The following is a 24,170-nucleotide window of genomic DNA, read 5'->3' as shown; positions in this document are numbered from 1 at the left end:
CTTGTCCTGTCACGCCCTGTCTTGTCTTGACCTTGCTTGTTCCCTGTGTGGCCATCTCTCTTCTACATCCTCCTCCTCCTCTTCCTCTCCCTCTCCAAGCCCTGCCGGTCTCTTCTTTTGCTCCGTCCCTACCTTGTCCACGTTTCTGGCCTGTGCTCACAGACCATCCCCTCCAATCCCCAGGTCTCTCTCCAGGTCTTGGTCTTATTCAAAGTCCCCGGGTCCCCTCCACTCCCGAGTCCGAGTCCCCTTCCATATCAATCATTCATTATCCGTCGCCCGTCCGTGTCTTGAACTTTTCGCTTTTACTGCGCCGACGCCCGCCCTGCCCCGTCTGCGACTGGATCGGCCTTGCCCTTGCATCCAGAAGACGACAATCTTGCTGCCGTGCTCCCCTCCATCACCACCACTGTCGCGACAACGACAACATCGCCTCGACATCGACGACAAACCTTTCTTCTGGGATAGACCTCGTCTCCCGCGCCGCTCGTTTTAGCCCTATTGCCTAGATCCGAATCATGTCGTCGGCCATTGTCGCCTCTTTTCGATTACGATAGGATAGCTGTCCCCCAAATCGGCGTCCATGGCTAAAAAGCGTCGAACTAAGCAGCGGAGGGGACGTCACGACCGCTCTCAGACGAGCACAATGTCCTCGGAGGATTCGTACGCTATCCAGAGCGGCCGCCAATCCCTCGAAGGTACACCGAGTGAGCATGCCGCAAGCGACGGCAATCAAACCGCCATGACCAGCATCATGGACACCGACGAAGAGCACCACCATGACTCGGATTTCGACGAAGATGAAGATGTCGATGAGGATGACATGATATCCATATACCCCGCCTCCCATTATCCCGGCGTCTCTGCTGCACACCGGGTCGAGGCTCCATTCTCCCCAGATTCCCACGCGGCAGACTCAGACATGTAGGCGACACAATCCCACCTTGCCTCACCCTGCCTCCAATGCTAATTCCTGGTGCTACAGAGCTGCGTCCACGCGATCATTATGGGCACAAGATCTCGACTACCGAGAAATCCACGGCCGACGCTACTGTCGCGAATACTTTATGCCCAACGACGACATTGAGCAATGGCGGATATCTCTTCAACACCAGGTCTTTATGCATGTGCTGGATGGCGAGCTGACACTCGCTCCAATCCAAGATCCCACCCACATCCTCGATGTTGGTACAGGTACTGGCGAATGGGCCATTAAGATGGCCGAGATGCACCCGCATTGCGAGGTCGTGGGAACCGACATTGCCGCGATCGCAGAGACCAAGAGCGTCCCTATGAACGTATTCTTCGAGATTGAGGACGCCGAGGACTGGGATCGTCACCCCGACATGTACGACCTGATCCACTTCCGCACCATGGAGGGCGCATTCAGGAATTGGAGGTTCATCTATGACAATGTCTTTTTCTCGCTCAAGCCTGGTGGCTGGATTGAGGTGCAGGACTTTGACAGCGCCGAGGGCTTCATTCGGTTCATGTCGCAGTTCCCCGAGGGCTCTCCCCTATTCGACCTGGTTCGAGACCTCGAAGCCGCAGCGATCAAGTCAGGGCGGCCACGAGGCACTGCCCATCTCGACCCCCGGTTATTCATGGAGGCAGGCTTCGTGGATGTCAGGACAACTGAATATTCGATCCCTATCACGGTGGCTGAGAAGTCAGCAGGCAAGATCTGGCTGATTGCGTGTCTGGATGGCCTCGAAGCCCACTGCCTGCGACTCCTAACTGAACAGCTAGGATGGGATCCCGAAAAGTGCAAAGCAGCCTGTGAGCGTGCCGCGCGAGAGCTGGCAAACTTGGCCAAGGATCCCGAGAAGTCCAAAGGTCTCCAGGTCAAGATGCGCGTCGTGACGGGGAGAAAGCCATTGGACACGCCACCCACAGATCTTGCAGAACTGTTAGGGGCATGCAGCTCGACCAGCACGGAGCTGATTGATGACGACAGCCCCGACCCAACACTGCATGCTAGCGATCAGGATGTACGGGACACAGCCTCCACTGTGACAGATGTCACAATGAGAGAGCCTCCAGCTGCGGCTACGGCTACGGCGTCGACGTGAGTTTCGCGGCTCAGGCACGCTTAGAACAGAGGTACACAGCGGCCTCGTCACCTTGGGCCGGTGTTTGGTCTACAAGGACTTTTTTGGCAAAGGGGGTTTGGCGCAGAATCTTGGGCGGCGGCGTTGTGTCTGGGTGATGACCAATCTTGCATTTGTATAGGTACTGTGACGATTGTATTTCTGCATTGCTCTAGGGGTACTGGTGATCTGTTTAAGAAGGGGCAAACATGGATATTCATGGGAGGCCCATTTGATGCAAAAAAAAAGAATTATTATTGCCCTGCATACATGCCTAGCTAGTCTACCTAGTAGTCGGTTTGGTGTAAGTGGACGACAGAGGAGATGGGCCAGTCTTGCTTGGTATCCATCTGTATATGAGGTTAGAATCAGGGGGTTCGTCCGTTGGTATATGCGTTGGGCTAATGTATTAGTATTAGACACGAGTTTTTTCTACTCTTGAAACTATAAGGTTTTCCTCATCCTGACACTCAAGTGACATCCAATGTTAGGTAGTTGAGTTTTTGTGATGCTTTTTTTATACAATGTCCTTGTACCTATGTAGCTGCGTTCAACGGTGATGTAATTGGTGTGAGGCTGTAGCTGCCTTATGCACGAACAGGCAGCTAAATACACCAACCATCCGTCCCGAGGCCGCGCGCAGGTGGGGAGCTCCTCTACAAAGCCAACCAACCATCCACATCCACCGACTTTCGTCACCAACAACTCCCCCGTTAACATCAACCACGGCCGTCTCTGACCTCGCTCCGATCCTCGCTTACCTTGGCCGCCTTGAGACGAACATAGTCCGCAGCTTGCAGGACGCGAGACCCCCGATCTGGATCGCCGAGCGCCGAATATGCGCCTGTGAAGCCGCTCAACGCCATGGCCCTGGATCTCCAAGACGGCTTCGTCGCCGCCAATGGCGTCCCGGATCTCGAGGAGCCTATCTTCGCCATCGAGCGCGTCCAGCTACAGTTTTCCGTCGCCGCCGACTTTGTCGCTGCCCAGGTCGCCAACAATGTCATCATTCTCGCCCTTTCCAACGGACGCATCCTCCGCATCGACCTAGAACGACCTGAGGATATTGATGGTAAGAACCTTGAGCAATGCGCTGGCATCTACCATGTCGCTACTGCTCAGCATAGTGCTCTTTTCAATTGCTAATGCTATACGCTGCAGACATCGACTTGCCCAAGAAGCCGTCCGAGGTTGGCGTCATACGGCGCATGTTTCTCGATCCCACCGCGTCCCATCTTATCATCTGCACCGCGCTCGGCGAGAACTACTATCTTCATTCCCAGTCGAAACAACCTCGGCCGCTCGGGCGCCTTCGGGGCGTCTCGATCGAGAGCGTGGCGTGGAACCCTTCGCTGCCCACGGCGTCGACACGGGAGATTCTAATTGGTGCCTCCGACGGCAACATCTACGAGGCCTTTATCGAGACGTCCAAGGAGTTTTACAAGAAGGAGGTGAAGCATCTGAAGAATCTACACAAGCTTCCTGATGGCCCGATCACGGGGCTGTGGGTGGACAACCTCCAGGACAAGTCGGATCTCCGAAGGGTGGTGATAGCCACTCAGAGCCGGTTGTTCCATCTGGTAGGAAGGATTGGATACGGGCATGATGGCTCAGGGTCTGTGTACACCCGGTTGTTTGAGTCGGAGCAACCGGTTGTCCATGAGCTGTCGCGCACATCATCAACCGCTCCCTCGAGCTTGGTGGTGTCTCCTGACCCTCCAGATTCCGGCCCTTATGACGACAACCTACCGGACCGAGCATATGCCTGGCTGTCTTACCAGGGGGTCTTTCACGGTAGATTGTTGAATGGACCCGTAGACAGCAATCTCGGCTCCAAAGTCTTTTCGGAGTCAAAGATGCTTCCCAAGGCCCAAATACTGACACCCGAGGGCGCAGACCGACGTCCACCAACGTCAGAGGTGATCGATGCTATCGCCCTCACACAGTGGCATATTGTTCACCTAGTTGGAGGACGGGTAGTGACGACGAACCGTCTCACTGGCAAGATGGTTTCTGAGCATGATGTTATTGGTCAAGGACAGAAGCCTCTGGGTTTCTCCGTGGATATCCAGAAGAACACCTTCTGGCTGTTCACGTCGGAGGAGATTTTCGAGATTGTGGTTCGAGATGAAGAACGCAACATCTGGGAGATTATGACAAAGCTGCAGCAGTATGAGCCGGCCTTGCAACATGCGCGTACGCAGTTACAAAAGGAGACAGTAGCGGCAGCATACGGCGATCACTTGGCTTCCAAGGGACACTGGCTCGAGGCCGCTACCATTTACGGACGCAGCAACAAGCCGTTTGAGGATATTGCCCTCAGCATCATCGACAATAACCAGCCCGATGCTCTAAGGAAATTCCTACTGACCAAGCTCGCCGCCCTCAAGCGCTCGGCCGTCATGCAGCGGATGATGATTGCGGGCTGGTTGATTGAGGTGTTCATGTCCAAGCTCAACTCGCTGGACGACACCATCAATACCCAGGCAGAGCTGTCTGAGAACCTGAACTCTACCGACTCACAGAAGCTGCTAGAGTCGGTGAGGAAAGAGTACAGGGACTTTGTCGACAAGTACAAGAATGATCTGGACCGGAAAATGGTATACGACGTCATCAGCAGCCACGGCCGCGAGGGAGAGCTCCTCTACTTTGCCAACGCCGTCAACGACTACAACTATGTGCTTTCCTACTGGGTTCAGCGAGAAAGATGGAGCGAGGTGCTCAACGTGCTCAAGAAGCAGACGGATCCCGAGGTGTTTTACCTATATAGCAGCGTTCTCATGGCGCATGTGGCACCAGATCTGGTCGAGATTCTGATGAGGCATTCCGATCTCAAGCCTCGGAAACTGATCCCCGCGTTCCTTGAGTATAACCGGACATTTGTTGGCGGCCCGAGTGCGCAGAACCAGGCGATAAGGTACCTCAACTATGCAGTGTACCAGCTCAACTCGAAGGATGCAGCGGTTCACAATACGCTCGTCTCGATTTACGCCTCACATTCTTCCAAGGACGAGTCTGGACTCTTGTCGTATCTGCAAGCGCAGGGGGATGAGCCCCGATATGATCCAGATTTTGCCTTGCGACTTTGTATTCAACACCACCGAACTCTATCATGCGTCCACATCTACACCAGCATGGGCCAGTATCTCCAGGCTGTCGATCTGGCTCTTTCACACAACGAAGTAGAGCTGGCAGCGGTTATCGCTGACCGACCCATGTCGAACCCGCAGCTTCGCAAGCGACTCTGGCTCGCGGTAGCCCGAAAGGTGATTTCACAATCGAACGGGATCAAGACGGCTATCGAGTTCCTCAAGCGCTGCGATCTGCTCAAGATTGAGGATCTCATCCCTTTCTTCCCTGACTTTGTCGTGATTGACGACTTCAAGGAGGAGATTTGTGCGGCGTTGGAGGACTACAGCCGCAACATTGACAACCTGAAGAAGGAGATGGACGAGTCCTCGCAAACGGCTACAAACATCAAGATCGACATTGCGGCACTGGACCACCGGTACGCAGTGGTGGAGCCTGGAGAGAAGTGCTACACGTGTGGTTTGCCCTTGTTGAGCCGGCAGTTCTTTGTCTTTCCCTGCCAGCACTCATTCCACTCGGACTGCCTAGGGCGAAAGGTGCTGGAGCAGGCGGGTGTCGGAAAGTCTTCACGTATCAGGGAACTCCAAATGCAGATTCAGAAGGGGTTGGTTAGCGGCACGCAGAGAGAGACTGTTGTGGCAGAACTGGACGCTTTGGTGGCATCCGCTTGGTGAGTTATGTTATTCTGAGGTGATTTGAGCATTCGCAACTAACTATAGGCAGCATTCTTTGCAGCGACTTGGCGATCAAAAGGATCGATGAGCCTTTCATCACACATGACGACGACGTCAATGAATGGGCATTGTAATAAGAGAAGGAGAAGGATGGGAGCGAGCAAGCAAGCAATCGGTGAAGTTGATGTGTCTGTCTGGGCATAATCTTAGAATTGCAGATACCCCCGCAATGTTGGACATTACATTCGATTATCAGACTTTGTCATGAGGCACGTCCCAGTGCAAGATGGGTTGACTTAGTATCTGCACTCGGTAACATCCATCTTGGAGCGGGTGAGCATGAGAATGGAGACAATGACGCCGTACAAGCCCAAGACCTCTGCAAAAATGAGGATGAGAACCATTCCGACGTAGAGGCGCGGCTGCTGCGCGCTGGCTCGGACTGGGGGCCATTAGATCCAGTGTTTAACAAAGATAGAAGAGGTGAGCTTACCTCCGGCATCACCAACGATGCCAATGGCAAAGCCAGCAGCCATGCCACACAGGCCAACAGCGATACCTGCTCCGAGCTGAAGGAAGCCAGTGTGAATGGGCATCTTTTCCTTGATGCCGTTAGACATGATGACGCTGGCGACGAGGCCGTAGATGGAGAGGATCTGGGCCATGATGGCGCAGAGGCTGGAGGGTGTCAGTGTGTGTCCAGGTATAGATGTCCAGCTGGACCTACGTATTCTGCATCAGCATGTCAGGTCGCAAAATGCCAGACTGGAAGATGGCTCCAGCCGACTTGGCGGTGCCATATGCAGCGCCAAAGGTGGTGAAGACGATGGAGACTGCACAACCCATGGCGCCAAAGAAGGACTGGACTTTGTTAGATGCGGACCACTGAAGTGTGAGTTGATACATACGGCGTACATAGGACTAATGAGGGCATTGTATTAGCTGGAGAGTTGTCAAGAGAGGAAATGGGAATGGCCGTACCAGCGGTCCATGTTGGCGAGGAGAGCAGGATCCATGGTTGGTTGATGAGGCTAGTTGCGAGATAATTACAACTGTATGCAAGAGGTGATGATTACGAGAACAGCTGAAAGAGGCAGCAGAGGGTATATATTATATTCTGTGTTATCTCTTGCCAAGCCGTGGCACAATACGATGTGATGCAAAGCCACCCCCTCCGAGTTCAGCTCCAATAGACAAAGACATGTAAACACGGGCTAAAGATGCATCGTGGCTGACCCAGGCAGCTACGAAAGGAGCCTCAGCTGAATGTTGGTTGGTGAGAGTTGACGCGGCCTTGGTAGGCAGAAGGATAAAGAGAACTATGAGTGGTAGGTTAGGTGTTTGGGGAAATTGCTGTGAGAGTTTGTTTTATTGACTGGCTGCCTCCGAACTAGAAATAGAAGAATATGATAGAGGAAAGGGTTTCATGAGAGGGAGAAGTTGTTGAGACTTGAAGTGTTCTGTGGGTGCCTTCTTGGCATGTCCGTTGTAAGACGGAGGTGAATGGGGATAGTTGCCTACCCTACAGCGAGAGGCAGAACACAGTCTATCACCAACCACAGGTCCCAGATGACAGATATTTTGTGATTGAGAATCGACAGGATCTTGATTGCTTTAGACCTGTGCATGTATGTCTATATATCTATTCCCGGGCTACGTGGATGACGTCTGTCAATGCCACGGAAACACGGCAACGCCTCCGCCACGAACGTCGTAAGCATCCATGTAAGCGCCATCATCTTGTGGAATCAAACACTTCACGTAACAAAGCAGCCACTGAAATTCCTCGAAGAAGCGCTGCAGGGACCAGGAAAGAAGCTTTCCCTACCCACAAGCCGCTCTCACGTCACAAAGTCTAGTATGTGTCATGTACATGAGGGGATCCCGACGTCCCCTAACCCACAACCCGAAGGCGCTAAGAATAACTCCCGAGGTTGCCGCTGTTAACCCACTCTTTTCTTTACTCGTGGCCGCGCGTCAACTACTTTGAGACGATGGGCTTGGGCTTTTGCTTCACTGTAGTTTGATCATGATGGGGACGATTGTTTGGGACAGATGTGTCAGGCGAGTGTCACGACGACATGTTGTGGAATCATGGTGCGGCGGCTAGTTTTTGTCGTCCAAGATGGGGGATATAACAAGCTGTCATCCCCAGTTTCATAACTGTCTGAACATTCTAGCGTGCTTCTTACGTCCGGCTTATTTACAGTACAAAAAAAGAGGCTGCTTAAACTCGGCCTGTCCGTGCCGGAAGGCGATGCTCTGACGTTGGCTGGTGACGCAGACGCTTCCTCGGGAGCCTCGTCCCGCGCGGATCCAACGGCACACAACAGTCTTGTTCAGCGGGGAAGGGAAACCCATTCGAGGCTCAGACGAGCTATTAGTGAAGTGGCGGGGGGATATAAACTCCCAACAAGGGTCTACGTTGCAAGAGCTAGACTTGAACATATACACAGAAACCAACCATGAAGGCAACTCGGCTATTCTATGCTATTCTCTCGCTGGCTTCGGCCACGAGTGCTATTTCTTTACACAGGAGACATGATGGATTGGAGCCTCGGGTTTTGGCTTTGGACTTGCAGAGAAGCAAGATACATGATCCTGTTGGCAACGATAGGAAACGACTTGCGAGACGGAGCGGTTCTATAAACGTGGGGATCGACAACCTTGTGAGTCTGCACAAATTCCACTACAACTATATGCATGCTAACTATATCATAGCAATCCCTCTACTTCTTCAACGCCTCTCTGGGCACCCCAGCTCAAGACTTTCGCCTGCACCTCGACACGGGGAGCAGTGACCTCTGGGTCAACGCCAACAACTCGACACTGTGTTCAACACCCGCCGACGTCTGCAGCACATCTGGCCTCTACAACGCCGCCAAGTCTTCTACTTACAAGTTCGTCTCGAGCGAGTTCAACATCACCTACGCCGACGGCTCAGGCGCTGCGGGAGACTATGCCACCGAGACGTTCCGTGTGGGAAAGACTGAGCTCAAGGAGCTTCAGTTTGGTATTGGGTATGAGACCTCGTCTGATCAAGGAGTGTTGGGCATTGGATATTCTTCAAATGAGGCTCAGGTTGCAGAGTTTGGAGGAGAGCCTTACGACAACCTGCCGGCCAAGATGGCCGCTGACGGGCTGATCGCCTCCAACGCTTACAGCCTCTGGCTCAACGATCTCGACTCTGCATCAGGAACTATCCTGTTTGGAGGTGTTGACCGCAAGCGGTTCACGGGAGACCTCATCACGGTGCCTATTCAAAAGTTTGGCGGCCGGTTCTCCCAGTTCTACATCACCCTCACCGGCCTGAGCGTGGGCTCAGACACGGTCGACGACAACCTCGCCCTGGGCGTCATCCTAGACTCTGGCTCGACACTCACGTACCTCCCCACCAGTCTAGCAGAGGCCGTCTTTGAGATTGTGGGCGCCGACTACGAGCAGGGAGCTGACACCGCGTACGTGCCCTGCGACCTGGCCAACGCCTCAGGCAACTTGACCTTTAGCTTCAGTTCTCCCGCAGAGATCACGGTGCCGTTGAGTGAGCTCGTGCTTGACTTTACCGACGTCACGGGTCGGCGGTTGCGGTTTGACGATGGGGAGCCGGCGTGTATGTTTGGCATCGCTCCCTCGCCGGGCGGGACGAATGTTTTGGGAGATACGTTCCTGAGAAGTGCATATGTCGTGTTTGACCTTGGGAATAATGAAGTTTCGCTGGCGCAGAGCAACTTTGACGCTGACGGGTCAGATGTGGTTGAGATTGGCTCAGGGGACGGGGCTGTGCCTGCGGCGACGGGTGCAGATGAGCCCGTGGCGGCAGCTTCTGGGGTCCCCGCGAGTAGTGCTAACGGAGCTGGATCGCTTTCGCCTCTGGGTAAGGATGGAGGTGTCTCTCTCTTTGTTGGGGCTTTGACTCTCGGGTTTGTCTGGTCTCTTGTCTAGGAGCCGGACAAGACCATGCAACCTTGGAATACTTGCTGATACTTTGTTGAAGCTGGAGTTGTTTGATTATTGGGACTGGATGAAGCATGTTTGGGATATTTGCGAGGTGTTTTGGTCTGTTTGCCGGCTTGACTTACACTGGCGTTGAGATGAAGCATCTACGAGACTCAGATTTATGACATAGACTATGGCGTTTTCACTTTAATATTGATACATCACACAACTTTTTATCCTCTGAAATCTCTGATTCATTTCTGATTTCAAACATCGCATCACAATCCATGGCTTGGATCAACGACTCATGATGATGTGGTTGTGCTGACTTTTGCCGATTCGGCTCCGACATGCTCTACTATCCCCGTTACTCCCGAAAAAAAGATCAACTGAATGGACGAGTGTTTATCAATGGCCTGGTTGGAGTTTAATTCCTTGATCTTATATAAACTGAGATACCCGGTTCGTCTGATCTCTTGTCTGGCTCATCAACTTGTACCTCTACTTTGACGACTCACCATATCCAACCATCTATCAGGTCCTCACCTCACTGCAACCATGACGGCTTACATCGAAGTCGCCGCGAGTTGGCTCTTCAAAAACGCCAAAGGCCGTGACGCAAAGGCCTTTTTCACTCATCCTGCCTTTGCCTCTCACCCAGAGCCAACCCTATCCATCACATCTCCAGACTGTGGAACAGACGGCTCAACCCTTGGGAAGGAGTACATGCACGGAGGTCAAGGCCGCTTCCCTGAGCTGACATGGGACTCTTATGAAGGTGTCAAGGAGTGGCTGCTTGTATCTGAAGATCCGGATGCACCGTTACCGACGCCTATTTGTCATGGGTGTGTACAAGCGTTGATGTGAAAGGGAGGTGGACTAACAGATGAGTAGAATCTATCTCGGTATCCCTCCTCAAAAGACGAGTGTTGTGAACAGCGACTTCAAAGCCGGAGACGAAAAGTCTACCCGTCTGGAAGGGGGCTTCTACTATGGCGCGAGTCGCAACGGCATGATTTACATTCCACCGCGGCCACTTCTCAACCACGGTATCCATCGATGTGAGTTGAAGCCTCTTACAGACCTTGCATCCACTAACCCAGTGAGTTCAGACTGGTTCGAGATCATTGGCCTCAGTGAGCCCCTGGATGAAAAGCTGGTGACTTCAAAGCCTACGAGGGAGCAGGTGGCAGAGGCCATCAATGGCAAGGTTGTCGTCTGGGGGAGATGGATGGGACAGTGTGAGAGGAGATGGGAGTGAAGATGAGAAGATAATTTCTTTTAGCGAGTTCAAACATAGCTTCTTATAATCTGCACCGTCACATCTATATACGCCCAAAACTCCAGATATTCAACCCAACCTTGGTCCCCTCCTCCACGGGCAACCCAGCATGCCAGGTCTCATCGTAACCTCGCCCGTCAACAGCAAAGTTCTCCCAGTAGACGGCATTCCCCGGGATGACCTTGAACACGGCGCCCGTGTTGTTCCCCCCGCACTCGACGAACCGGCACCACTCCTCACTTGCGGGCACCGGGAGCGCCGGGAACTCGGTGCCGCCGCCCCGGATTTCGGAGCCGTCGACCCAGGCCATGAGGCTGCTCACACGGCCCCAGCCCCGGGTGTTGGAGCTCCAGTCAAAGTGGTGTCCGTAGTGGCCACCGGGCTCGTACCGCTGTGTCCGGAGGCGCTCGATCCAGAGGTCGGAGCGCCAGCCCTGGAGGGAGCGGACTCGGTTCTCGATACAGCGGACTGGGTCGGTGCGAGGGATGACGGCTACGGAGGAGTCGCGGACTGACGAGTCGCGGTGTGTGGCTTCGCCATCGTTGGTGATGGTGGAGGGTTCAAAGATGGGTTCGCTGAAGGAGTTAGCATAGGCAATTGACAACAACAACATTCAATGCATCGTCATGTCTTTCTATATGCTACTCAAACCTACCTAATCTCCAACAGATGCTTCCTCTCCTCCTCACTCAAGAAGCCCTCCAGGTACACGACAAGAGGCTCCCTGTGCAAGATGCGAGCCACATACGAATCCGCCTCACACACAGGGACAGTCGCATTAGGCGAATCTATCGCAAGCAGCGACTCATTGAGCTGTGGTCTCGAGTAAGTAGCATCGCGACGGCCGGTGCTGCCGGGGTACAGGAACTCGCTGATTGGGTTTGAAAAGACCACGAGGAAGGCTATGAAGCCGATGACGTATGACAGCATGACAGAGGATACGGTCAATGGATGAGATTATGAGTGAGAAGGAGAAGACGAAGGAAGGAAGGGAAGCTGAAGGGAGACAAGTCATGATGGAGCTTTTGTGGAGTTCATGAGTCGCCAGGGTCTGAGCTTCGGATCTGACGGCTCTTTGACCAGATTAGGTATCAAGGGCGGTTACCTATTTAGTCAAGGCAGAGAGTTTATAACTAACAATTGCATGCTTACAAGACATGGCAACTGCTCGTCCGAATCTTCAATTCTAGGGATAGTTGATGTTGAGCTATGCATGTCTCACAAGGACTCGACAGGCTGAGACATCAATCAACTTCCAAATGGTGTTGTCGAGGCTCTATTGAGATGAGAAACTCTCGTTCGTCTACCTATTGTACCATGCGTGTCCCCATAATCGTACAAGAGTTGTGTGTCATGTCTAGCTTTCATACGCTTGGGTATATATCGTACACCACCTCCATCCAACTGTTCGACAAGTAGAAATACATCCCTCCTTTCTTTCATGTCATCCAAAAGCCAAAACCTAAACTCCAGACATGGCCAGGGCATCATGGCCGTCGTGTTCGTTCTTGCTGGTTCATAACCCCGTGGGCATCCCTTCTGCGTCCCAGTTCAGATCGGCATTCAGTATCCCCCAGGGATCAGTGCCATCGCTGGGAAGGGCATTCGTAATCATTGTTTCCGTGATTTGTGCAAAAAGTGTTTCCTCGGTCGATTGCCATATAGGTGTCGCTACACGCCCCTGCAACGACCTCAGGTCAATTCGGTTGTCATCTGCAGTGTTGCCGAGCCCGTTATCTGGTGAGGTATGGCTGCTCCCAGATACTGTTCTAGCCCCAGAGCATTGATTCGCCGGAGAAGATGCTGAAGACGAGTTAGTGCGGTCAGGAAGCGAAATACTCGCTGACGTTACGCGAGGTGAGAGAGATGGCCAAGTTCCTGTAGCCGCGAACCTGGGTCCCAGGTTTATTCCAGAGGCAGTGAAGGACGATAGCAAATTACCACGCTGACTGTTCATCATTTCAGGCCCTGGGCTTGAAGACATCCGCTTCCTCTTGTTTGTCGCCGGGTCCTCTTGGCTCGGGGGTGCGACATTACGGGTGACGGCGCCAAGCATGCCGCGGAAGCAGTCCTTACCTGGTCGATGATCCTTCATGCGGGCCTCTTCTTCTGCATCTAAACTGCTCTTGTGCGCGAAGAACAGAAAAGATTGCTCCGTGTGTTTTGCCACCGCACTCCGAACCAGCATAGGGATGTGAGACTTGCCCTCCCCAAAGGCGTTGCGGAACCTCTTGAGCGAGGGCATTCGTATCGACGAGTTGAGGCCATTGTGCTCAATGTCGAGACACGCCTGCTGGAGAAAGGCGCGAGTGATAGTATGTGTTCGCGCAATAGCTTCCATGGCTTGGATGATGAGGTCGAGGTTTGAAAGGTCGATCGAAGTCAGCCCCCCTGTTGGGTTCTGCTTGGCCAGGTAAACATAGACTGTCGTTGTGCAGTAAAGCGACAGAGCGCACAATGGACTTCTCTGAAGGGGGCGTTAGTTCCTGCAACATGATTAGGGGTAGTTGTAGACATACAAAGAAGAGCGTCGCATGCGTGTTGATCCTGATAATGTTCACTACTTCCTCGGCAGCCGCTCGGAGACGAGCGATACTGTTCTGCTTGATGTGGTCAGGTAGGCCATGCTTCTCGACCTTCTCAATAGCCGCATGATGAAGGCAAATGATAGAGGCATGTAGGTTGAGGTTCAGATGCGTGGCAGAAGCGTCCCGTATATTCTCGGGCATGCGGAACTTTTCAGGAAGAAACATGAAGAGACTGGACAAGGTGTTGTCCAGCTCACGATGTCGAGTCCAGTATGTCCCGTTCATGACATCGTCACATCCGTCGTCGGGTCGAGCATTATGAACATGCCGGAGAATGCTCTTAAAGACCTCGCAAGTGATGACGGTCCCTGCAAATCCCGTGTACTGTGCTCCTCGGAATGCGTCGATCAGAAAAGGGGCTTCTTCTTCCCGGTCAGCGAGGAATGCATCTTCCGAGGCTGGTAGTCGAGTAGCAATCTATTGGCTCGTTAGTACAAGTTCCAAGAGGATGTGTGGTAGATGTACGTCGTCTTTGTTGATCAAGCTGGGCCAGCCTGTCGAAATGCAGCAATGGGCATCGATCGAAAAGGCACCCCAAAAGACTCTTCTCCGTTCTTCAAGCTCTGCCCACGTGAGAGCGGGTGGCAAGGGCGGTGGCATTCCAAGACGCTCTCCATCGAGGCGATCAAGTCCTATCATATGGCAGAGGCGGACGCAGTTTGCACTACTCATGGCTGATCTGCTGAATAGCATGACCTTTGCCTCATAAAAGGCAATGAGAGCCCACGCCTGCGTGTGGTTGATAGAGACAAAGACTTCTCCATGGCCCTGTGTGGTGTTAACCCAATCCAGCTGAGATTTTGATTTGACTTATACCTTCATCTCGTCTGCCTCGATATACTGCCGGGCCCGACGGTAAAAGACCTCATGATACTGGTTGTACTTGGCATGGCCAACAGAAGCCAGCGCCCATATTATGTACTGTAGGCACATAGGGGGCTTTCTCATAGGGGGTCCATAGAAAGCCTGGAGATAACGCCCGGGATGAACGATAGGTATCATCTGGTACTGATGTTGGAAGAAAGTAGTGTTCCTATCATGTTAGTTGGTGTAAAGCAGCCGGGAGGTGCACTTACAGTTCCTCCATCACTTCATCTGGGGGCAAAGACTCTGTCATACCCAACCCCATCAACTGAGTATTGGGAGGATTTTCTGTTGCATTCGACTGTTCAAAGTAATCTGGACTAAAGAATGACATTTGAGGTTGTTCAGAGTCATTCCCCAGCCGAGGCACGCCAGTAAAGTTGGGAACCTCTATCTCCGGCTGAGCCGGTTGAACGGGGCTCCCATCATCAGTCTTTTCATCGATGTTCTTATTCACCTCTTTGAGGTAGTCTTCAACTTGAGCTAAGTGAGCACCAAAGTTAGCCACCCATCCATGAATAATCAGACGTGAGGTGAGCAGTACCTAGGCGTGCCTCAAGCTCTTTAACGTTTCTTCGCTTAAAGGTTGGCTTCCGCCGTGACTCTGGATAGGTACACTCATTTGAAACCTTGACACAGCGGCTGCATGCCGGCTTTGTGCGATCACATTTCAGTTTCCGGGCCCTGCACGAGACGCAGGCCAACGGCTCCGTGCCGGCCGGGGCGGCGGAGGCGGAGGTGGAAGGTTCGGACTCGGTGGTGTCCGGCGGCATGGCTATGGCTACCAGTGAGCCTCATCCAGTCGGTGACGAAAGACGGGACTGGGGTGGGGATATGGACAAGTAGGACGAGGGACGCTTGTTGTACATGAAACCTGGCCTCTGCAAGGCAGGAGATGAGCTGACGAGGCACTATCGCGTTCTCTTGACACGCAGTGCGTAAGGCCTACGAGGCATCATGATAGAAACGACGTGACAGACATATACGCGAAGTCACGTTCCTAAGTTACGGTCGCGGCCGCTGACCAAGAAGCGGCCGTTCGGATTTCTCACGCCGGAGAGTTTTTGGTCCGAAGGCCGAAGGCTACAAAGTCCGAGAAGGAACTAATCCCGAGCATCGACGGGTTAGCATGAGTCACAGGTTGAAAACGCGAAGGCGCGAGTTGAGGGCGCCTTCTCCTTTCTTGATACTGTTGAGAGTAAGAACCAAAAACGCAAAATTAGACGAGGAAAGTCCGTCAGTCCATCCTCTGGGAAGGAAGGAACTTGGCGCGGGTCTTTCTTGCCGCGTGGTGCCTGCAGTGCCTGCCTCCTTTATTTAGGTAAAGTAGGCGGGCAAAATCCATGTCTAAAAAGAGTGCGACGTGGGGGGATAGATATCTTCTGGTAATAGGTGCTGAGCCACACTGAACCAAATACAAACAACACCAACAACAACAACAACTATTCATCATTCCATCAGTTGCTAGGAACTCAATAGAGACGTCGTCTAATGGAGGGCTGGCCGGCACGTGCTGTCCTGCATCCGGATGTTATGCAGCTTCGCTTCCGAACGGCGACAGCCTGCATCAGGGTGCCATCCTCCCACAGCCCGTTTCACAGCGCCCTCGACCTCACCTCAACCACCATCACTCATTCAAATCTTACACACCGCTGAGATCTGGCCCTGTCGGCCTGGAACTCTGTATCGATGCAGAAACCTCATGAACCACTCACTGCAACTGAGGTCGTCCATGATCACCACCGCTACCACCCGCCCGCGTCGGTAGTCTGCGCGCATCAGTCAGGGCGGAGACCAAGGGGCAAATGCTGACGTCTAGTACAACGTTCTCGACCAAGGCAATCGACCAAGATGAGGTGATGGCGACCTACTCGCGCCAGCCGACCCAAATCTCGACCCTGCGATGTTGCGCATGACTGCCGCGCAGCCAAGCGACAGAAGCGATGCGAGGCGATGCGAGGCAGCCTGTCTATGCGCCGGCGACAAGCACGGTGCTCTTAACCTCTTGAATTCTTCGTCACTCATCATCACCGCCTGCTTCGTATCTTTGAGCCAATCTCGGCCCAGCCTTGATTTGACTTTGCGAGCCCAGATCTTCCCCTCGCCCCCGGACGTGTCAGGGCAGCATCATCCGCAGCGCCAGCTTTGACGCCTCTGCGTCACACAAGGCTTGATGCCTCCTCGGTGCTACCGGCCTACCGCCGGCATGTCACACGGCCGTCATATCCAAGAGAGATGAGGGTGACATTTACGGACCGCGCCACCCAAGCATGGAGGAGAAACGGTGACATCCACCATCTTGGACGGATTGGACGACAAGGGGGGAGTGTGAGGGTGGCACAGACACGGACGCTCACCAATTGTCCCCGTAAAGGTGGAAGCAAAACGGAACGGTGCTTGCCCTAGCCGACGACGCTATTCGGCAGCCTCAGTCCAAAGCCCATCAGTCCGAGCTAGAAGTTTGACAGGGCTTCTCGAGTTGCTTTGACGGCCGCCAAGGCCCGCCCTTGGCAACTGGATGTGGCACCTAGCCGTCCGGCTACTGGCGAAACCAGTGCTGACGATTGACAGCTAGGGAGGGCGCTATCGGCTGGGTCGCTTTTAGGAATCCCGGCCGATCTAGGATCGACAAGAGAAGCCTTTATTAGCGGCGCGTCCAGGACGGGCTTAGACTCGACGCCAACCAGCCGACCACGCTCCCAATGTGAGCTGGCGGCCCCAGGTCAACGGGGCTCACCCTGGGAGATGCCCACTCTTGGCAGCTGGTTGACTCTTGCAACTCCGGGCAGTCATCATGGCCCTGAAACGCTGGCCACAGGCATGGCTTGCAGGACAGGACGGCATCGGTGGAGCGAGCTCCTTGGTGACTGACACTTGACCCTCTTTCTGCCTGACTTGACTCCCGCCTCTTCTTGACTCTTGTCGCTCTCCTCTTCCCTCATTCCCTCTCCATCGTCGATCGAAGCTTGGGCGTCGGGGACATTTGCAGGGGAGGGGGGATCATGTCTCTGGCATCGATTGCCGCGGCGGCGGGTTTCTCCATCAGCCCTGCCGGAACCGCCTGAAACGACGGCCATGGTCCCCAAATCATGGTTGTTATTCCCCGTCAGGCCAGCATCAAGCCCTCCCACCACCAACACTTGAGGCGACGTCGCACGGGGCTGACCACTGGCAGTAGAGCGAGCATACCGCCGGGTGACTTGCTTGAGCAGCCAGCCGCATTGAGAAGCAGCAGCTGATGACCCTAACGTTAACCATCTCGCTTGCACTTTGCGGGATGAACAGGCACACACGCACGCACGAGCCAATTGTCAAAAAGTCAATTCATTCCCAGGGTCGGCTTAAACTTAGAATCAAGGAACAGGACGGACCGACCTTCTATGATAACTCAAGAAGAGATCGACGAGAAGGGCACCCCTGCGCCACCAATGTTGAGTTGGTTGGCTGCTAGCCCTGTTTTTTTTTTTGTGTCTCCTCCTGATGCAACGACAAGGCCAGCTTCCCATGTGCCTCGCCTCTCAGATAGGTAAAACGGCCATGGATCAAGTCAGCCATGTTGCTCTTTTCTGCGTTGCCACGCGGGAGACACACCCAACCATGTCTCATGTCTCAAACCCTCGCGGGTGACCATGAGGACATCACTGGGGGCCGTGTCTTGGTATGGCTGCCCCAAATAGCTTGCTGAACTGTGGTGCCGTCATCAACACTGATAGACGGAGCCAAAAGAGATGAAGAAACATGCAGCCAGACGTGAGACAGCGCCCGGGCACATTATCCTCTGAGACATCCAGGACTGTCAACTGCCTCTTTCTCAGGCGCCCGCCTTGCCCTATTGAGGCCCAAGTGTCTCGCTGTCATTCAGCCACGCGGCTGGTTCGCCCCAGCTCCATGGACGAGGAGAGGGATGAGGAGAGCCGCCGGGGCTATCCTTGTCGATCTGCCAGCACCACGCGCTACCTTTGAGCAAAAGGAAAACACTGAGCGCTATGCCGGGTGCAAGTGAATTGAAAGATCTACAAGTCCCTGGGCCAATATCTCAAGGATCAGCCCAAACCCTTGACAACTCCAGCCTGTCTTGATGGCAGGTTTCATCATGAATCATGTTAATCTCCGCAGCATCTGAGGGTTCCCCCAGCCTCGACCCTAGCGAGCCGTTGGTTGTGTTTCTCGAAACTAAAACTCCTCGTCCAGCTGGAAGCAGAAACAAAGAAACATGTATGCCAAAAGGAGATACGCCTCCCCAGCCGACCTGTCAACGGCGCCTTGCCCAAGCCCGCCACAGGTCTGCAGCAGACGCCCCCTCCCCCTTCCTGGCCATCTGCCGCGGCGAACGAACGAATGAACCCCCGGTCCATCTTGTGTCGTCTGGTTCGCCTGTTAACTCCGAAAGAGACCTAGGTGCGATGGATGTGCATTGGCGGATGATGACGGCGAGATAGCGGCATAGCAGTGACAAACGACTCGGAAGCGAGGGTCTGTCATTGTCATCAGAGTGTCATGCCTGAGACTAGTTGATTCAACACGAGATCAGAGGGTTCCATGCCGAGACAAGCGTCGAGTGAGCTCACAGGGAAGGGCCTTGACCACCTCGCTCACATGAATGACTGAATGCACAGCACGTACATACAGCAACTGACATTGTTTACACGCTCTGGCCTGGTCTGGTCTGGCCTGGTCTGGTTTGTCCAGAACTGGCTGTTTCTTCTCGGCCCGCAACCAACTGGACGTCACCCACAGCACAGGGTCACTTGGCAGCCACCACCAACTCCGGGATGATAATCCTGTTCCTCTTGGATGCATCTGATGCATCTGCCGTCCTGCCCTGACAGCGTGGTTGATGCTTGTTTCCACGCCATTCTCTTGTCGTCTGTTTGCTGGGCCCCCATCTTGAGAGGAGCCATATTAGGCCCGCCTGCATACATACTGTGCCCTTCAACTCCATCCTACCGGCCGGTCAGCAAGCCCTGCCTGCCGGAGAGGTTCCCCCCCTCACCGGTGAACTTGACATGTTTCATGGCACTGCGAGCATCCCTGATCCCAGGCTGGGCGCATGCGTAGATCGTTCGACTCCGTCTACTTGCTGCGAATGGTTGTCTAGACCAAGGACAGTCCAGTCAGTGGCAGATCCCCTCACGGCATTCACGGCTCAGGCTCCCGTTTGGAACCCCGTCTAGCCCTGTCTAGCCCATTTTCTCAAGTGCCGTTCCTACTCTACTCTCCTCTGCTGTACTGGCCCGTACCGCATCTCGGCCGCTCGCTCAGGTGGTCATGACCCAGTCGTGACAGCATCAGCATGAGCATCAGCAGCATCGGTGTCAGTGTAATCATTCTGGGAAGCGACAACGCTCAGACAGTAGGGTCGTGTTTACGGAACCATGCCGCGTCAGATGCGTCAAACCGTTCATCGAGTTCCGCCATGTTGTCAGGAACTGTTTCTGTTTTACCGAGTTCAAGGACGTTCCCAGGACAATCAATCAACGCCTCCACAACTTGGCCCCCAGCCCAGTTGTCTCTTGTCTGATGAGCCGCCTCTTCCATTCCCATGACTTTAACCTCGCAGTCTCGTTTTCTATCTACCCCGTTCAGCCACAATCCTTTCTCGGCACCATGCATTCTACTGTAGCGGCGGCGCTGACCCAGCACCTTGTGAAGTCATGGATATGCTGTCTTTTATGCATTCGCGTGAACCCCCCCCTCCTCTCTGCCCGTGCCGCACGACATGCACACCCTCTTTCTTGTTGGGTTGTCACACAGCCCCGGAGAATCTCCGTCTTGGATCTGTATCATCCGAGATGCGTGGTGACAGAAAGAGGAGGGTTACTTTGAACAAGACCTCGCGAATCTCGGACACCTGAAAGGCGAAGTTTGTTTGCTCATCACTCACCGTTTAATAACCAACCATGCATCCACCACCGCCAAGAGGCTGAACCCTTTCCACCCCCGACGGTTACTGTCCAGTCGATAGTACGGTTCAGTGCCTGCCTCTCGCCTTTCGCCTCCCGCAAGCCAGCACACGCCTCCCGGAATACTACAGTACAGCACTCACTCCCCCACGGGCTTCCATCGTGAGCCCTATGCCTCTTGTCCTCCCTTGGGTCTGTTGCTCTAAAGATGGACTAGCCGCTGCCGCTATAGTCGACCGGTCGTTAAACCACCCCCGCTGGGGATCCGCCATCCCCTCACCTCCACTCACCTCCCCAAATCTGGATTGGGGACGCTCAAGTGGTCGTGAGGCCATATGGTGTCGTACTGAAGGTAGCAGCGACTGTAAGGTATGACTGCCCATCACCAGGGGAGGGGAGGGTGAGGGCGAAGGGGGGTGGTGGATCACGAGCTGGGAGCTTACAACCACCAGAGGATCTTGTGCCCACTGAGGAGACGTCTTAGTCGGTTGTCCAGTAAATTAAGTCTTTGATGCACAGACTGGTCGTAAGCTTCTGCTGTCAAAAAACAAGACAGACCCAGAAGAGGAGACACGGGCTTATTGCTGGTTCGTCCACGGGAGGTTTTTGCCCCCCCTTTTCCGAGAGGTTCCTTGACTGATGATTGAAGGGTCGAGCGAGCGAGGGTGATGATGATGATTGTGGAAATCTAGTGAACCAAGGCGTCTGGGTCGCCTGTTGTTGCACTCTCTCTTGTTGTGTGAGCCCCTGTAGGTTGCCCGTGAGGTATCTAGGTAGTCTTTGTTGCCCTGTTTCTTGTCCTGCTTTGCCTTGCCTGGCCCCCCTACCCTTCCCTTCCAGAGAGGATCATAGCCCTGATCCAAATCCAAAATCAAAATCCCAAAATAAAACGCTATTGCCGTGTATGTCGCGTCTTTGTCGTCTCTGTGGCGTTGATAATCGATGTCGCTTCCTTCGTACCATACCATATCATTCAATACCATAAAGTACCCGCCCCAGTGGCTGGGTTCCAAAACCTCCATGGATGGAAACCAACCAACCGCGCCCCTTCTCCACTTAAAAAACATGAAATCGGTAATCTCCCTTGCGCATAAAAATGGGATATCCCGTCGCCAAGCGCGTCTGTGGACTAAAACAACCACCAACCCACACCCCAACAAGAAGAAGCAAAAGAAGAAAAAAAAAAAGCCGCTATTCTCATACCCAAAGTGTCTCGTGTCAAAAGTAATAAGCCCAAGGGGGAGTCGCTCCAGAGAATTAAGAGGTCGGGAGAGGACCAAAGAAAAGAAAGAAGTAAATAAAAACGGTACTGCAGCGTGGGTGGGCGCCTGCAGCCTCCCTCGACTTGGCCTAGTCGCAAAACTAGACGCTGCCCCTGCCCATGGCATTGCCCGTTCTTCGCTGGCTCAGCGTCTCGAGATCCTCGTCGTAGGTGGCGCCCTCCCCGTCGCTCAGGGGTCCGACCGGCTCCCGCTTGCCGTGCTCAAAGTCGCCGCGTTCTGTGGTGGCGAGGATTTTCATGTCACCGCCGCCGCGGGCGCCCGTCATGGCGTCAGATTCGGCGCGCGCATTGTTGATCATGGTCGGCAGCTGGCGACGTCGAGCGTTGATGAACCAGTTGGAGATTTGATCTGTGGGTGTAGCCGTTAGTTTCCAGACAACTCTACTGTACTCTGCTGCACATCACAGTAGCTCCCCCACCCACGTGGATCGACGTGGTGGGCATGTACTGTATGAACCAGGATTCTCAACTTACTCATCTGTAGTCCCGTCTGTCGCATGAGCTCCTGCTTCTCATCCTCGGTGGGATATGGGTGCTGGAGGTGCGCCACAAACCAAGCCCTGAGCTTGTCCGTGGTCTCCTTGGGCAGGTTGCCTCTTCGCTTCCGCTGCTTGTTGTCTCCGTTGAGGCTCGAAGGGCCCATCTCCCCGAACCGCACAAAATCTTGATAGGGAGTGTTGTAGCCGCTTGCAGTAAACGGTGTCCGGTCAAACGAGTGAACAGATCCTGCAGATAGTGACTGGTATCGGGTTGGGTGGTGATAAGGATAACCGTAGTTGGGCTCGCGGTAAGCCGAGGGCGCGGCTTCAGGGACAGGCGCCCCTGAGTGGGGAGGCATCGGGGGATGCGAGCTTCGATAACCATCCACCGGTGGTGGAACACGGTTCACGGGAGCTGCTTCTCGTTCCATCGCCCGCGGTGGGGGGAGACTGGGAAGTGCTGGTCGAGGTTCTACCCTCTCGTTCACCTCCATTGTAGCAGGGTGAGGAGTTGATCCGTTTGCAAGATACGGACTCGTTCTGGCCGGCCCCCAGTTATCCTGCGCTCCCGGCTGCATAGGGAGATTTGGGGAGATTTGTCGTGGTGATGCTCGGTCGGGGCTGTATAGAAGGCGCGGTACTTGGCGTGCTCTCTCATTTTCCTGCTCGCGCTCCATCGACAATCTCCTCCTCTTGCTAGCATTGGGCGAGTGTACATATTGCGGTGATGCTGAATTCATGGGTGGTGGGCCCAGAGGGCCACCTACTAGGGGTGGCTTTGCATTGAGGTCTTGCGGTGGTTGAGGTTGAAGTTGTAGTTCTGGGAAAGCCTGGGAGAGGTCAGCTGGGGGCACTTCGTCTTCTCTCGTCCGCGCTTAGTCTACCTGTCGGATGGAGGGCAGAGCCACTCTGTCGTTCTCGGTTCTCGGCCGTAGAGAATAGTCGGGGCATCGGTTGGCCTCCCAGGGGCGGGGCATGCCGAAGGAAGGATGAGAAGAGGGAGATGCTGTGGCAAGCATAGACATTTTGGCAGTCGCTGGAGCAGTTTCTTGTGGTGTTGTTTCAGACTGTTTTGGCAGTGAACGGCTATCTTCCATAACAAGACGGCCAGTCAGGCAAGAACAAACCGCGCAGCGGCCAATTCCCTTTCAGGTGTTAATAGGGGAGGACTCGGACGCGGGTGGAAGCCGTCATGAGGAGGCACTGGTAGTGGTACCTTTGATTATTATACAAAGTTGAAGGCGAGAAGTAGACCCAAAGGTTGAACGATCGTCTTGCTGGAAAGCTCCAGTGCAGATGAGTAGAGCCAGAAGATGGTTGTTGGGTAAAGAGCGAAGTCCGTCACACAGTCTCAAACAGGTCTAATACCGGTCGTGATAGAGAGGGATGGTGGCCAAGGGAAGAAGTGTTGGTTTTGAACAACGATGGGCAGGCCGGGATCATGTGCTTGCAGGTGGTGGGAGGCCCAAGCCTTTTGTATATCAGGGATACTGTGGCGGCTCAATGGTGTCGACGACAGACAGTTGATCCTCCAGAGTCCGTCCAGCTTAGAGTGGGGGGCGCTTGGTCGTGGCCTAGATAGGAAATGCCAAAGGATGCAGGGCCATAAACAGTCTGAGCGGAGAATTTCAGAGTGGTCAGGGCTCAACTGGAGAAGTGGTTGTATTAGTGAAACCGACTCGTCCAAGCCACAGACGACGACGTGGGAACAAAGCGTTGTGAACTGGGATGCCGGGTCTTTAAAACAAGACTTCTGCTCGACGTCTTGTGGAGGAAACGGCTGACGGGGAGGCTAAACCAGAAATGGACCAAGTATGCGAAGCTTGAGCAGGGAACACGGGGCGATCAGGGAGCCAGGGGAGTCAAGGGGACGGGGCCAGATGAAGAAACAAATGCCCTTGTCCACGGTGCCGGGCGTGGTATCCTTCAGGTCAAGAGAAACGTCACCAGTCCTAAAAGACAAATGAGAGCTTTGACAGGCT

At 54.0% G+C, this 24,170-nt stretch overlaps 8 protein-coding genes across 8 annotated transcripts; 4 read left to right on the top strand and 4 right to left on the bottom strand.

Moving 5' to 3' along the window:
* Positions 1–646: 646 nt before the first annotated feature.
* Positions 647–2,072, top strand: LRP88_06882 (S-adenosyl-L-methionine-dependent methyltransferase; the record flags this gene model as incomplete). Its single annotated transcript, XM_083243419.1, has 2 exons — positions 647–924; positions 986–2,072. The coding sequence occupies 2 exons, from the start codon at positions 647–649 to the stop codon at positions 2,070–2,072; spliced, it is 1,365 nt and encodes a 454-aa protein (XP_083100643.1).
* An 882-nt stretch (positions 2,073–2,954) lies between these two features.
* On the top strand, positions 2,955–5,988 carry LRP88_06881 (tethering complex subunit PEP3; the record flags this gene model as incomplete). Its single annotated transcript, XM_083243418.1, has 3 exons — positions 2,955–3,162; positions 3,252–5,850; positions 5,904–5,988. 3 exons carry the CDS (start codon positions 2,955–2,957, stop codon positions 5,986–5,988), a joined length of 2,892 nt encoding a protein of 963 aa, XP_083100642.1.
* A 162-nt stretch (positions 5,989–6,150) lies between these two features.
* On the bottom strand, positions 6,151–6,870 carry LRP88_06880 (V-type proton ATPase proteolipid subunit; the record flags this gene model as incomplete). Its single annotated transcript, XM_083243417.1, has 5 exons — positions 6,151–6,296; positions 6,348–6,532; positions 6,582–6,715; positions 6,763–6,775; positions 6,836–6,870. 5 exons carry the CDS (start codon positions 6,868–6,870, stop codon positions 6,151–6,153), a joined length of 513 nt encoding a protein of 170 aa, XP_083100641.1.
* A 1,449-nt stretch (positions 6,871–8,319) lies between these two features.
* LRP88_06879 (pepsin-like aspartic protease) lies at positions 8,320–9,796 on the top strand (the record flags this gene model as incomplete). Its single annotated transcript, XM_083243416.1, has 2 exons — positions 8,320–8,523; positions 8,576–9,796. 2 exons carry the CDS (start codon positions 8,320–8,322, stop codon positions 9,794–9,796), a joined length of 1,425 nt encoding a protein of 474 aa, XP_083100640.1.
* Positions 9,797–10,348: 552 nt separating this feature from the next.
* Positions 10,349–11,051, top strand: LRP88_06878 (YbhB/YbcL family Raf kinase inhibitor-like protein; the record flags this gene model as incomplete). The annotated part of the gene is made up of 3 exons (XM_083243415.1): positions 10,349–10,635; positions 10,685–10,851; positions 10,903–11,051. 3 exons carry the CDS (start codon positions 10,349–10,351, stop codon positions 11,049–11,051), a joined length of 603 nt encoding a protein of 200 aa, XP_083100639.1.
* A 64-nt stretch (positions 11,052–11,115) lies between these two features.
* Positions 11,116–12,002, bottom strand: LRP88_06877 (uncharacterized protein; the record flags this gene model as incomplete). Its single annotated transcript, XM_083243414.1, has 2 exons — positions 11,116–11,647; positions 11,728–12,002. The coding sequence occupies 2 exons, from the start codon at positions 12,000–12,002 to the stop codon at positions 11,116–11,118; spliced, it is 807 nt and encodes a 268-aa protein (XP_083100638.1).
* Positions 12,003–12,841: 839 nt separating this feature from the next.
* On the bottom strand, positions 12,842–14,662 carry LRP88_06876 (uncharacterized protein; the record flags this gene model as incomplete). Its single annotated transcript, XM_083243413.1, has 5 exons — positions 12,842–12,875; positions 12,965–13,539; positions 13,592–14,077; positions 14,126–14,428; positions 14,477–14,662. 5 exons carry the CDS (start codon positions 14,660–14,662, stop codon positions 12,842–12,844), a joined length of 1,584 nt encoding a protein of 527 aa, XP_083100637.1.
* Positions 14,663–21,789: 7,127 nt separating this feature from the next.
* On the bottom strand, positions 21,790–23,213 carry LRP88_06875 (homeobox domain-containing protein; the record flags this gene model as incomplete). The annotated part of the gene is made up of 3 exons (XM_083243412.1): positions 21,790–22,058; positions 22,184–23,018; positions 23,073–23,213. The coding sequence occupies 3 exons, from the start codon at positions 23,211–23,213 to the stop codon at positions 21,790–21,792; spliced, it is 1,245 nt and encodes a 414-aa protein (XP_083100636.1).
* Positions 23,214–24,170: the final 957 nt, after the last annotated feature.

Source organism: Fusarium phalaenopsidis (genome assembly GCF_050370095.1).
Source record: "Fusarium phalaenopsidis strain FUZ10S chromosome Unknown contig_32298, whole genome shotgun sequence".
Lineage (NCBI taxonomy): Eukaryota > Fungi > Ascomycota > Sordariomycetes > Hypocreales > Nectriaceae > Fusarium > Fusarium phalaenopsidis.
This window is presented reverse-complemented; position numbering and strand designations above follow the sequence as displayed.